This window comes from Pundamilia nyererei, unplaced genomic scaffold, assembly GCF_000239375.1.
Source record: "Pundamilia nyererei isolate P.nyererei 1_Seehausen unplaced genomic scaffold, PunNye1.0 scaffold00010, whole genome shotgun sequence".
NCBI lineage: Eukaryota > Metazoa > Chordata > Actinopteri > Cichliformes > Cichlidae > Pundamilia > Pundamilia nyererei.
The window spans coordinates 3,091,843-3,104,506 of record NW_005187411.1 but is presented as its reverse complement, the minus strand read 5'-3'; the positions used below and the strand labels follow the sequence as shown (position 1 = coordinate 3,104,506).

At 38.6% G+C, this 12,664-nt stretch overlaps 1 protein-coding gene across 1 annotated transcript in view; it reads left to right on the top strand.

The window, feature by feature from the left end:
• The window catches only part of LOC102193519 (uncharacterized), a 45,212-nt gene that overhangs the window by 20,192 nt on the left and 12,356 nt on the right, over positions 1-12,664 (top strand). The window contains exons 2-15 of the mRNA XM_005724076.2: positions 5,622-5,726; positions 5,934-6,076; positions 6,230-6,427; positions 6,515-6,706; positions 7,123-7,288; positions 7,403-7,508; positions 7,592-7,685; positions 9,546-9,645; positions 9,896-10,038; positions 10,249-10,446; positions 10,566-10,757; positions 11,054-11,219; positions 11,340-11,445; positions 11,593-11,686. Of these exons, the coding sequence (XP_005724133.2) occupies positions 5,627-5,726; positions 5,934-6,076; positions 6,230-6,427; positions 6,515-6,706; positions 7,123-7,288; positions 7,403-7,508; positions 7,592-7,685; positions 9,546-9,645; positions 9,896-10,038; positions 10,249-10,446; positions 10,566-10,757; positions 11,054-11,219; positions 11,340-11,445; positions 11,593-11,686 (1,998 nt within the window). The 5' untranslated portion in view covers positions 5,622-5,626. The remainder of the gene's footprint in view (positions 1-5,621; positions 5,727-5,933; positions 6,077-6,229; positions 6,428-6,514; positions 6,707-7,122; positions 7,289-7,402; positions 7,509-7,591; positions 7,686-9,545; positions 9,646-9,895; positions 10,039-10,248; positions 10,447-10,565; positions 10,758-11,053; positions 11,220-11,339; positions 11,446-11,592; positions 11,687-12,664) is intronic.

Genomic DNA, 12,664 nt, shown 5'->3' with positions numbered 1-12,664 from the left:
TTACAAGCCTGATGGTATTGGTGCCAAATGCACTGGCTATGTTCATGTCAAACCCAGTAATGAAGAAACCCTGAAGAAAGCTGTGGCCACTATCGGACCGATATCTGTTGGCATTGATGCTTCTCGTCATTCATTCCAATTCTACCAATCAGGTGCAGACATTGAAAAAATATTTGCAAAGTGCAGAGAAACATTTTTAAATTGGAAAAGAAATGTGAAATGCTTCATTTGTTCTTTTGTTCAGTCTGATTGACATGTATTTGCAGGAGTGTACAATGACCCCGACTGCAGCAAGACAGTGTTGGACCATGGTGTGCTGGCTGTGGGTTATGGTACAGAAAATGGACATGACTACTGGCTGATCAAGAACAGGTATTTACTCCCATGTGATGCTCATATTTTAATTCATGCACTTCACTACTTCTAACATTCACTGAGTGCTGATACAAAAATATGTAAAGGCATCTTATTTATGCAGATCATTATTTCTCCACATACTTTTGGACTGTTAGTGTGAACACTATTAATTTTTAGCTGCTAAATGTTGTTAAACTGTGTAATTTCTTTTTTTTTCTACAGCTGGGGTCACAGATGGGGAGACAAGGGATACATTAAGATGAGCAGGAACAAATCCAACCAGTGTGGGATTGCTTCTCAAGCAAGCTACCCTCTGGTCTGAAGATCGGAAGAAACCCATCCTCAGTTTTTCCTTCTGATTTTACAGAAAATCTGGTTTGCCCAGAATTTATTTCAGTCTTTTTAAGCAAGTTGTTTTTAACTAAACATAATTTTATTTGTGGTGTTAAGAAGCTCTCTTTGCCTGCAAAGGTGGTTGATGGAATAAATGTATAACTACAGCAAATACATGTAAAAATAAATAAATAAATAAGCTATGAAACTGTGCTCTGTCGATCAATCCATCATCCAGGCAGAAACGTTCAGCACCCATGGGATGCGTTTCTAGTTTTCTGGAGACTTTTGTGTTCTCCAATGAATAAAGCCAATGTTTCCCAGGTTCAGTTTGTTGAGACGTTTGATATCGCATTACTTACAGAATTTGTATGGTTATTATTGAGACATACATACTGATCTCCACTCCATTATTAAAATAACAATTATTTTAAGGTAAGAATATCTCTCAGCATTTAGCTAGCTTAAAATTTGTGTGACAAACATCACATTTTTCCAGTTTCTTCAGCTGATGGAGACAAACAGAATAAATTCTTTGGTGACCTCAAAACTTCATAGATAGTGTAACCAAACACTTTTTTAAGCTAATCAAAACCCAAAATAAAGCAAATGATAGTTAGAACAGGTTTATAACACAATGATTATGACCTTTCTTGAAAAATAACAAATGTCACAGGAGGTCTTCTATACTTATGAAATTCACCGTGTGTATTAATTATGATGGAATTTGTTCATTAAAAATCATAGTTACGGATAATAAGCTACCTTTAATTTTGATATTTCTGGTATTTTTGTAATAACAGAAAATGTTATTTATATACATGCAATCTGTATAAATAATTTTCAACACTGAATATTTTCAAACAGGCCAAACTCTACCGCTGAAGCTTGCGCAGACTTCCAGTGACTTTATTCATGAGGAGATCAATCTGGCGCTTTAAGCCAAGGTGGAAAACTGCATCCATGTTTGGATTCTGATTAACTCTGTTTAACTAGCAATACAGTTCCCAGAGTTGTGTGTCTAATATTGTCCTTTCTCAGTCATCACTGTGCCACAGTGAGGAAAAGCATGGCTCAACACCTGCACCAGCTGGCTGACAAACGTGGAGCAGCTGTCATCCTGAAAGCAGGAAGCTTCACTGAACGCTTTCTAACTGCTGATTCTAGAATGGCAGAGGATGCCCCACCTGAAGCAAGATGGGTACTTTTAAAAGGGTTTGAAAGTGCATTAATGTGCCAATCTTGTTTTATTTTCTGAGCATTTACACAATTAATGAGAATTAACGAGAACTATAATCCTCAACAGGTACCATGGTCATCAAAAGTCATTCAAATCAATTCAGTCCAATTCAATTGGAAACAGTTGCCTCAATGTTCTTTATATTGTAAGGCAGACCCTACAATAATAGATACAGAGAAAAAACCCACCAATCATATGACCCCTATGAGCAAGCACTTTGGCGACAGTGGGAAGGAAAAACTCCCTTTTAACAGGAAGAAACCTCCGGCAGAGCCAGGCTCAGGGAGGGGTGGGGCCATCTGCTGCCACCAGTTGGGGTGAGAGAAGGAAGACAGGATAAAAGACATGCTGTGGAAGAGAGACAGAGATTAATAACAAGCACAATTCAATGCAGAGAGGTCTATCAACACATAGTGAGTGAGAAAGGTGACTGAAAAGGAAAAACTCAATGCATCATGGGAGTCCCCCAGCAGCCTATGCCTATTGCAGCATAACTAAGGGAGGATTCAGGGTCACCTGATCGAGCCATAACTATATGGTTTCTCAAAAATGAATGTTTAAGCCTAATCTTAAAAGTAGAGCGTGTGTCTGTCTCCTGACAGGAGCATCAACACATCCTCAGGGGTTTCAACCAGTCTGGAGGTCTTAGGGACAGATGGCTGCTATAGCTGGAGCAGTACCCCCAGCCTCTCTGCAGACCTGCAGGCCTGGTAGTGAAATATCTCTCCATGTGTAAATGTATCCAGTGTTGTCCCAGACATAATGCAGATTTGATTTTAAATACTAAATAAATATGCTGCTTAGATTAAACTAAACTGAAGATAAGGATTTTATGGAACTGAGATTTGCAAAAATTACTTGAAACCAAAGAAAATTATCTGTCTGACTGACTGTCATGAACTTTTCTGCACCTGACCATCTAGCCCCTTGTGGGAGGTGGAAAAGCCAAACATTCTGTGACTACCTCTTTTGAATATTGTCAAATCCTGCCATGAAAGTGTAGAGAAGCTGGCTATGCCTCTGTCTTTTTCTGCTTCTTCTCAGTCAATATAAAGTTGCTGCTTGTTTTTTCTGCTGTTCTGCTGTAACCTGCTGTGCCAGCATCTCTCTGAAAGATCTGGAGCTTCACGCTTGGAAACTCAAGTTTGGTGAGACAGCAGACTCTCTTTCTTCTCTTTTATTTTCGATTTTTGTCAGAAGCTTCTGATCATGTTCTATGTTCTTAAAGATGCTGTCCAAGCCTCAAACTCAAAGAAATGCTCACCCATGTGTTTACTTGTGTAAAAGTTTCTAAGACTCAAATAAAAGGAGACATGTTAGCGGATAAAAAAAAAAAAAAAGATTAATTTCTTTTTTCTGTTTTTCTCATAATCTCCTTTTCCAATTGGTAGAAAAGTCATATGACTATGATCTAGGTCAGAGGAGGTTCACTAGAAACAGGTCTGGCTCAACAACATCAAACATCATTTGATTTATGGTGTCAAGAAGCACTCTTTTCCTGCATTGGTGCTTAACGGAATAACGTCATAAAGACATCAAATGCATGTTAAATAAATAAAAAGAATGCTTTATACTAAGATGTAAAAATTGTAATTGTGTTTGTTACGTTGTGTTGGTAGTGTGTAGCTTATTACCCATGAAGTGGTTTTTAGCATTAGAAACTATGGTCAGTATCATCCAGTATCAACAGAGAAATGTTAAGCGTGTGTGGGATACATTTATAGTTTTCTGCAGACTTTTGTGTTCCCAAAAGAATAAAGCTGAAGGGTCCCCATTTTCCCTGTAGACCTGTCATGGATGACATTTTTGTTTCAATCATAAATTTGCATTTATGTGTTTTTTTGTTGGACAGACTGCCAATCCAGTTTCCACCATCAAGTCAAATATGTGTAATCTGTATTTTTGCATATTATTTAATAAAAAACAATAAACCATTTGAGACTACAATACTACATTTAAAAAAATAATAAAATTATGACCAAATCAGCAAATAGATACCAGTTTAAAAAAAAAAAAGGAAAACTGGTCTCTACACACAGAATTCAGGTTTACACAGTGGACTAGCTTGTTTAAAGAGCTTGGCCTGTACGTTGCAGGAAAATTCAAGAGGGTAAAAAACAAAGCCCACTCGCCGTTTCGAGGTATGCAAGAGTTTCAGATCCAGATCTAACGTCATAATTTTGCTCCGCAGGGAATAGACGACAAGAGAAAAAGACGGCTCCCACTCCAGAATCTAATGCATCCACATCCACTGTTGTGAGAGGTTTGGTTGAGAAAGGATGGGAGCAGAAGTGAAGTGTTGTTTGAGAAAGTCGAAGGATGACTGAGCTGCTGGGGTTCACTGGAACTGTGATTTGGCAACTTGGGTTAGAGGCATGGCAACTTTACTGAAGTCCCAGTAAAGTTAGCAAAACCAAGGAAACGTTGCAACATCTGCAGTTCTCAGGCAATGGCCAGTCCATGACTGCTTGCACCTTTGCTGGGCCTGGTTTGAGATGTCCCTTTGGTAGCCCAACAATGTATCTTTCCTGTAGCCCAGCAAAGATACACTGTCAACATAAAATTTGCCTTTTAGAAACAACTTCTTGTGCAGCTGCTGCAGGACTAACCTTAAGTGATTTTATGTTCTGAGAGAGATCGTGAGAAAAATAAGATGTTATCCAGGTAGACAAACATGAAACAATTTATGAAATGCCAGACAACGTCATTAACTAGGGCCTGAAAAACAGCAGGTGTGTTAGTTAGTCCAAAGGGCATTACCAGGTGTTTGAAGTGTCTGTGATGGGTATTGAAGGCCATCTTCCACTAACCCCCTGCCTAATTCTCATCAAGTGACAGACAGATGTGGAGGAAGAGACAGAGTGAGATCCTTTCTGAAAACTTCAGCCAAATCATGATAAACAGTTTGGAACCCTGAACCAAACCCACCTGCGTTTTCAGGTGGGTTTGGTTCAGGGGCTGTATAATCTGAAGGGAGAGTGGATTTTAAACAGTTCTTATGGAAAGACAGCCTCCATCCAGACGCATTTTGTTTCTCAGTTGATGTGCGGATTGTTGGGTCGTAACCAAGGGTGACCATGGACCAACAGCGTGATGGGGGCTTCAAATCATAGAAACTGATAGCTTTGGTGGGGTTATCCAACAGAGTGAGTGAGGTGGGTTTTGTTTTGTAAGTGATATCCTGGATTTAGTTTCCAAACACAGAGACACACAGACAGAGGAAAAAATGGGAAAAGACAGACAGAAGACCCAATCATAGGGGAGAAGCCAAGGAGGACTGAGGGACCCTGACACCTCCACCTTTTTCTATTTCAGTACTTAACATTCTTTCGCTTTCTTTACTTTACTCCTGTCCTGACCTGACTGGAATACTGCAGTCATACTAGTGGTCTGCTATATAAGACGTTCTCTCTGACGCAGACCTATATCAACCACGGACACTGAGACAGGTAAGTAGCTACAGCACGTAATTAGACACATAGGCGAGTGTGTAAATGCACTTTCCAGTAATATAATGATGAAAAAAAACAAAGAAAAACTAAGAATTATTAATTTGCAAAAGGTTTGGAGAGAGAGATGTTACTGTCGTACTTTGTAAGTGACATCCAACATCCATTTAAAGTGACAGAAAGCATTTTAAAACTGATGTGGTTTCCTACAAGTCACAAAGGATCCGTTTCTTTGTATTCAGTCAAGATGAAGTTGCTGCTTGTTGTTTCTGCTGTTCTGGCTGTATCCAGCTGTGCCAGCATCTCTCTGGAAGATCTGGAGTTTCACGCCTGGAAGCTCAAGTTTGGTGAGACAGCAGACACTTTCTCTCCTCTTTTGTTTTTGTGTTTTTTCAGAAGCTTCTGATCATGTTTTGTGTTCTTTAAGACACTGTCCAAACCTCAAACTTGCCTCATCCAGTTATGTAAAAGTTTATAAGATTCAAATCAAAGGAAATATGTTAGCGAATCAAAAAATTGTTCTGTTTCTCTTAATTTCCTTTTCCAACTTGCAGAAAAGTCATATGACTCTGAGTCAGAGGAGGCTCACCGGAAGCAGATCTGGCTCAACAACCGCAAACATGTGCTAGTGCACAACATCTTGGCAGACCAGGGTTTGAAATCCTACCACCTTGGGATGACCCACTTTGCTGACATGGTATGTGTACAAAAAAGAGATCATTCAGATTTTACCCTTCACCAATTCAGTTGTTATCTGTCTTTTTTGATGCAATTAGCATGTGAGGATACAAAAAACCAAACAACAACTTTGTTTGATAAAACCCCCATGAATGTCTTCCCTCTTTATCAGGAACATGAAGAGTACAAACAGCTGATTTCCCAAAGCTACCTTGGCTCCTTTAATGCTTCTCTGCCTCAGCGTGGCTCTAGCTTCTTTCGCCTGCCTGAAGGTACTGATCTGCCCGACACTGTTGACTGGAGGGATAAGGGATATGTCACTGAAGTCAAGGATCAGAAGCAGTGTGGCTCCTGCTGGGCCTTCAGTACAGTGAGTACATAAAATGTTGTGTTGTTTGGGTAACTTTGGGAAACAAAAACTGTTGCCTGGTTTGAAATCGACTCGTCCTTACTGCAGACTGGTGTACTGGAGAGTCAGCACTTCAGGAAGACAGGAAAGCTGGTGTCTCTGAGTGAGCAGCAGTTAATGGACTGCTCTCACAGCTTTGGCAACAATGGCTGCAAAGGAGGATCAGTGAAGCGGGCCTTTCAGTACATCCAAGCCAATGGAGGAATTGACACTGAGACAGCCTACCCCTATAAGGCTAAGGTAAATAGATAGCAACATACCAAACACACACACACACACACACACACACACACACACACACACACACACACACACACACACACACCTGTTTCTTCTGTGATTTAAATCACAAACCTTGAATATATGCAGTCAGGTCTTTATCGCCTGAATATCATCACATTGTAAATATCAGAATTATCAATGCAAATCAGCTCAGTCAGACAGTGGTGTTAATAATGGCCATGCATGAAAGGCTGTACAGTACTGCCAAAGCATATGGTAGCTCCAAGCCCTGTAAAACTCACAGCATGAGCTACTTTATTAACTTCTTTCAAAATCTATTTTTAACATCACAGTATTTTGGCAAACTCTCTGTTTGCTAATATAAATATGTGACAGCAGTAGAAACTTATGATTGCATATGTTCTCTGTATTAGGGTCAACAATGCCTTTACAAGCCTGATGGTATTGGTGCCAAATGCACTGGCTATGTTGAAGTGGAACCCAGTAACGAAGACGCCCTGAAGGAGGCTGTGGCCACTATCGGACCAATATCTGTTGGCATTGATGCTTCTCATAACTCATTCAGATTCTACCAATCAGGTGCAGACATTGAAAAAATATTTGTAAAGTGCAGAGAAACATTTTTAAATTGGAAAAGAAATGTGAAATGCTTCATTTGTTCTTTTGTTCAGTCTGATTGACATGTACTTGCAGGAGTGTATGATGAGCCCGACTGCAGCAAGACAGTGTTGAACCACGATGTGCTGGCTGTGGGTTATGGTACAGAAGATGGACATGACTACTGGCTGATCAAGAACAGGTATTTACTCCCATGTGATGCTCATATTTTAATGTTTTAGCAGCTAAATGTTGTTAAACTGTGCAATTTGTTTCTTTCTGCAGCTGGGGTCTCAGATGGGGAGACAAGGGATACATTAAGATGAGCAGGAACAAATCCAACCAGTGTGGGATTGCTTCTGATGCAACGTACCCTCTGGTCTGAAGAGGTCGGAAGAAACCTATCCTCAGTTGTTCCCTCTGATTTGACCAAAATTTAGTTTAAAGTTTTTAACCATGTTATGTAACTAAACATAATTTTATTTGTCGGGTCAAGAACCTCTCTTTTCCTGCATCAGTGTTTAATGGAATAAATTCATAAATAAGACAAATACAAGTTAAAATAAATACATAAATTGTGAAACTGTGTTCTGTTCATCAATCCATCATCTAGACATAAATGTTTAGCACCTGTGGAATGCAGCTGCAGACTTTTGTGTTCCCCAGTTATTTTTGTGTTTTGTGACTTCGTATTATTACGGTTTAAGTTCAAGTTTTTAAAGTTTAGCACCGAGTTTAGTTCTTTCTATGTTTTTAAGTTTTTAAGTTCTTCTACTAGCTTTAGAGTTTACTGTAATTCCTTCCTCACGCCTCCATCCTGTCTTCTCAAGCCTTCCATATAATGGTCATTTATGTGTCTCTATTTTTCCTTTACAGTTTTCTCAATTGTTAAATGTGCACTATTTTAGTTTTAGCTGAAATAGCTCCACACATGGCTCTGCTTATAATCACCCATTATTGTCAACTAAGTGAGCTGTGATGCATTTATACAGGATATTTTGCGTATCACTATGACAGGTGGGAAAAGAAGTAGTTCCTACCAATCATTTACAGAATCCCAGTAATAAAGTTACTTTTCCACTGTTTTTCAGTTCATGAAAAATTACAAATTTATCACTAAGAATACATAAAAGAAATATACACAATAAACAAACCAGGAATCAAACACAGAATATATAGGTAAACCAAATGAATAAACAAATTCAAAAATGCTGGGTAGCTGAGCCTCCACTCAGAAAAACGATTTATTAATATTATTATTATTATTATTATTATTATTATTATTATTATTATTGTTGTTGTTGTTGTTGTTGTTGTTGTTGTTGTTATTATGCGAGAGTAAAATGCTACTGAAATATATAAAATCAAAGGTTTATTTATTTTTAAAGTAAAGACAACCGAAACAACCCTCCATTTGTGCTAATGTTTGTCCACCAGAGGGCAGTCTGAAAGTCTAAGCAGAGGCATGTAAGGCGTAAATGAGCAATCAATGTGTTTACTTTAAAATTATTTTTCAGGCTCTTGATGCTCTCCACTGTACACTTGTAAAAGGCCAGAGCCTCCTCTGTAGGGAGGCATGTAAGGGTGGTAAGTAAGCATATACTTTAGCCTTTGCACACACTGTGCTTCAGCATTTTGCACATTTTTTGTTAAAGAAATAATGACATGGTGTAAGATGTTATGTTTTGTAGCTCATATGAGGTTGTGGTTACCTCATTTTAAGAACACTGTAAAACCTTAAAATTTGAAAGGGGTTTTACCTGATCTTGACCACTCAGTATTCATGTCCATTCTCAGTGCTACATGTCGATGGGGTGGAAGGGCATTTATTCCTCCAGGACTTGAAGCACAGTAAAGCACCCCACCAACAGCCAAACCCACCTGTTCTCTGATTGGATTGTTAAATTTGTGATTGTCATGAAACAACTAATAACTAATCAGCTGAAAGGAAGAAAACTTTTGTTAAAAGAGTGACATCATGCAAACATCATGTGATCCTTCTCTTAATGTATAGCTCCACCTTTTACTGCACCTGAAATTCTTTCACTATGTTTTTGAACTGTTGTGAGTCACCAAACTGGAATACAACTATTATAGTTAGCCATATAGGAACTCTGTTTCTCTGATACAGAACTACAGTACCCAAGCCCGAACTGGCTTAACCTCAATCTTTGCAACATTTTGTGTGGTTTTCTGCAAGACAAAAGGATCTGTATTTTTCTGCTTGTCTTCAATCAAGATGAAGTTGCTTCTAGTTGTTACTGCTTTTTTGGCTGTGACCAGCTGTGCCAGCATCTCTCTTGGAGATCTGGAGTTTCATGCATGGAAGCTCAAGTTTGGTGAGACATTAGACCCTTTTCTCCTCTTTTAGTTTAGCCTTGTGTGAAATGCTGTTGTTCATGTTTTGTGGTCTTTAAAATATGCTTAGTAAACCTCAAATTCTGAGACAAAATGTGAACTAACCCTTACGTTTACTTGTAGAAATTTTTTAAAGGAATAAAAGGGTATCTCTTACCAGAAATTCAATTTTTATTCTTTATTCATAATTCCTTTGTTCTCTTTATGATTTTTTCATTTTCCAACTGGCAGAAAAGTCCTATGACTCTCCATCAGAGGAGGCTCATCGGAAGCAGATCTGGCTCAACAACCGTGAATTTGTGCTAATTCACAACATATTAGCAGACCAGGGTTTCAAGTCATACCGCCTCGGTATGACCTACTTTGCTGACATGGTATGTACGGAAAAACATGTGCCAGTTATGTTTAATCCTTTTTAAAAACATTTAAATTTTGATTGCAAAAATGATATTTGAAAAGAAAAAAAATGTCCTTCTTCATTATGTTATGTTATTATGTTGCTTTTATTATTCTACCATGTACAGTGTCCATGAGTGTTCTGAAAGGCGCTTTCAAATAAAATGTATTATTATTATTATTATTAGGAAAATGAGGAATACAAGCACCTGATTTCCCAGGGCTGCCTTGGTTCCCTCAATGTTTCCTTGCCTCACAATGGTTCTGCGTTTCTCCGGCTACCTGAAGATATTGATCTGCCCGACACTGTTGACTGGAGAGAAAAGGGATATGTCACTGATGTCAAGGATCAGAAGAAGTGTGGCTCCTGCTGGGCCTTCAGTGCAGTCAGTACATATAACTTAGTGTTCTCTACTTGTTGTAATTTGGCAAACGTTGCTCAACTTAATTATATTGTATAGTCAGCTATATATTCTGGATTAAGATGAACTCATGTTTATTGCAGACTGGTGCACTGGAGGGTCAGCACTTCAGGAAGACAGGAAAATTGGTGTCTCTGAGTGAACAGCAGTTGGTGGACTGCTCTCGCAGCTTTGGGAACCACGGCTGCCAAGGAGGCTTGTCATACCAGGCTTTTCACTACATTATATACAATGGAGGAATTGACACTGAGGCGTCCTACCCTTATGAGGCTAGGGTAATTAGACAGCAATGTCTCAAAAACCTGCTGTCACACCAGACCTAAAACAAAATCTTTGAACGTACATTTTCAGGTGTTCATTACCTGACTATGATCATCTTGCTAAATATCAAAGTTGAAACCGCCATGTGCTCATTCAGACAGTGGTAGTCATGATGGTTTCTGGCTAAAATATATAGTAGTTCCAAGACTTGTAAAGTAGTACTACTTACTACTTACTGTACTTCTTTCAAATACAATTCAATCTAGTATAGTAAATTATAGTAAATTATAACATATTTTCTCTCAATTAGGATGGACTATGCCGTTACAACCCCAGTGCTATTGGTGCCAAATGCACTAGCTATGTTCATGTGAGTAACTCTGATGAAGCTGCACTGAAGTCTGCTGTGGCTACCTTTGGACCGATATCTGTGTCCATTGATGCTTCTCATCGATCGTTTCAACTCTACCATTCAGGTGCAGACATTGACACACTTTGGGGAAAGTACCAAGAAAAATATCTTCAAATAGAAAAAGAAATTGAAGGTGCTTAATTTATTCTTTATACCTGTAAGTCTGATTGACATGTATTTACAGGATTGTATGATGAGCCGGCCTGCAGCAGCACACGTTTGGGCCATGCTGTGCTGCTTGTAGGTTATGGTACTTTGACTGGACACGACTACTGGCTGGTCAAGAACAGGTAAATACCCACATGTGATGCTCATATTTTAATTCGTTCATTTCATTCTTTACAATATTCACTGAGAGGTGATACACAGATACGTATACATGAACATGAAGTGTGAGCTTTAGCTGCTAAATGTTGTTAATTTGTTTCTTTCTGTAGCTGGGGACTTGGATGGGGAGAGATGGGATACATTAAGATGAGCAGGAACAAGTACAACCAGTGTGGGATTGCCACTCGAGGAATCTGTCCTCTGGTCTAATGAGGTGGGAGTAAACGCATCCTCATTTTGTCCTTATTTGACAAACAATTACTTAAAATACCATTTAAGCACATGTAACTTCTGATAATCAAACGGTATGTTGTTACAGTACACTACAGCTTACTGTAGGATCGTGGTTATGGGTATTAGTTTTTTAGTTTTATCTAAATTAACTGAGTTATAAGACAGTATCTTTTTTATGGTGTCAACCAGTCTCTCTTTTCCCAAAACTGCAATTCACATTGAGATGTAAACATTTACATTTGCGTTTTTACTGTAGTGGTGGGTATGACTTAATAACCATCTTGTGATGTTACCATTAGAACTATTAATCTGTTGATCAATCAGCTTTATTCAGAAAGAGATCCTCAGCCCTTGTGGGATGCATTTCTATCCAGTTTTCTGCAGATTTTTGTGTTTAATCCAGAATAAAGCAGATTTACTGAATATCTCCTGGCTTTTTCTGTAGAGTTGTCAGTGACAGTTTTGTTTCATTTAGAAATGTTTAAATACTTATTAATACCAATGAAATGATATTGCTGAATAATGCACCTTTTGCTGTTCCTTCCTTATCAGGTGTGTGAGTGGGTGGATTTACTATGTTAACAATATTAAATCATTGGTAAAATGTATCAGTCAAATCAAATTATGCACTGCTGATACATTTCTCTAAAATCCATGTGGGTTTTCAACATTTATTTGGTATTTCATGGATTCTGATTGAGTTCCCATTGGCTCAGCTTTGAGAGTCACCAATATGTATAAATAGCATATCATTACACTTAAGCAAATTAATTACATGCTGTTTGTTGTGGAAAATAAAACCAAACTGATTTTCTGGGATTTATTGAAAGAATCCATCACTCCAGCACAAACAAGGCTCATACCATGTGTTAGGTGTGGCTGTGTGCAGGCAGGAATAGGACCCAAAGTGCAGACTCCAGAGACAGACGTGAACTCAAAAAAGGCTTT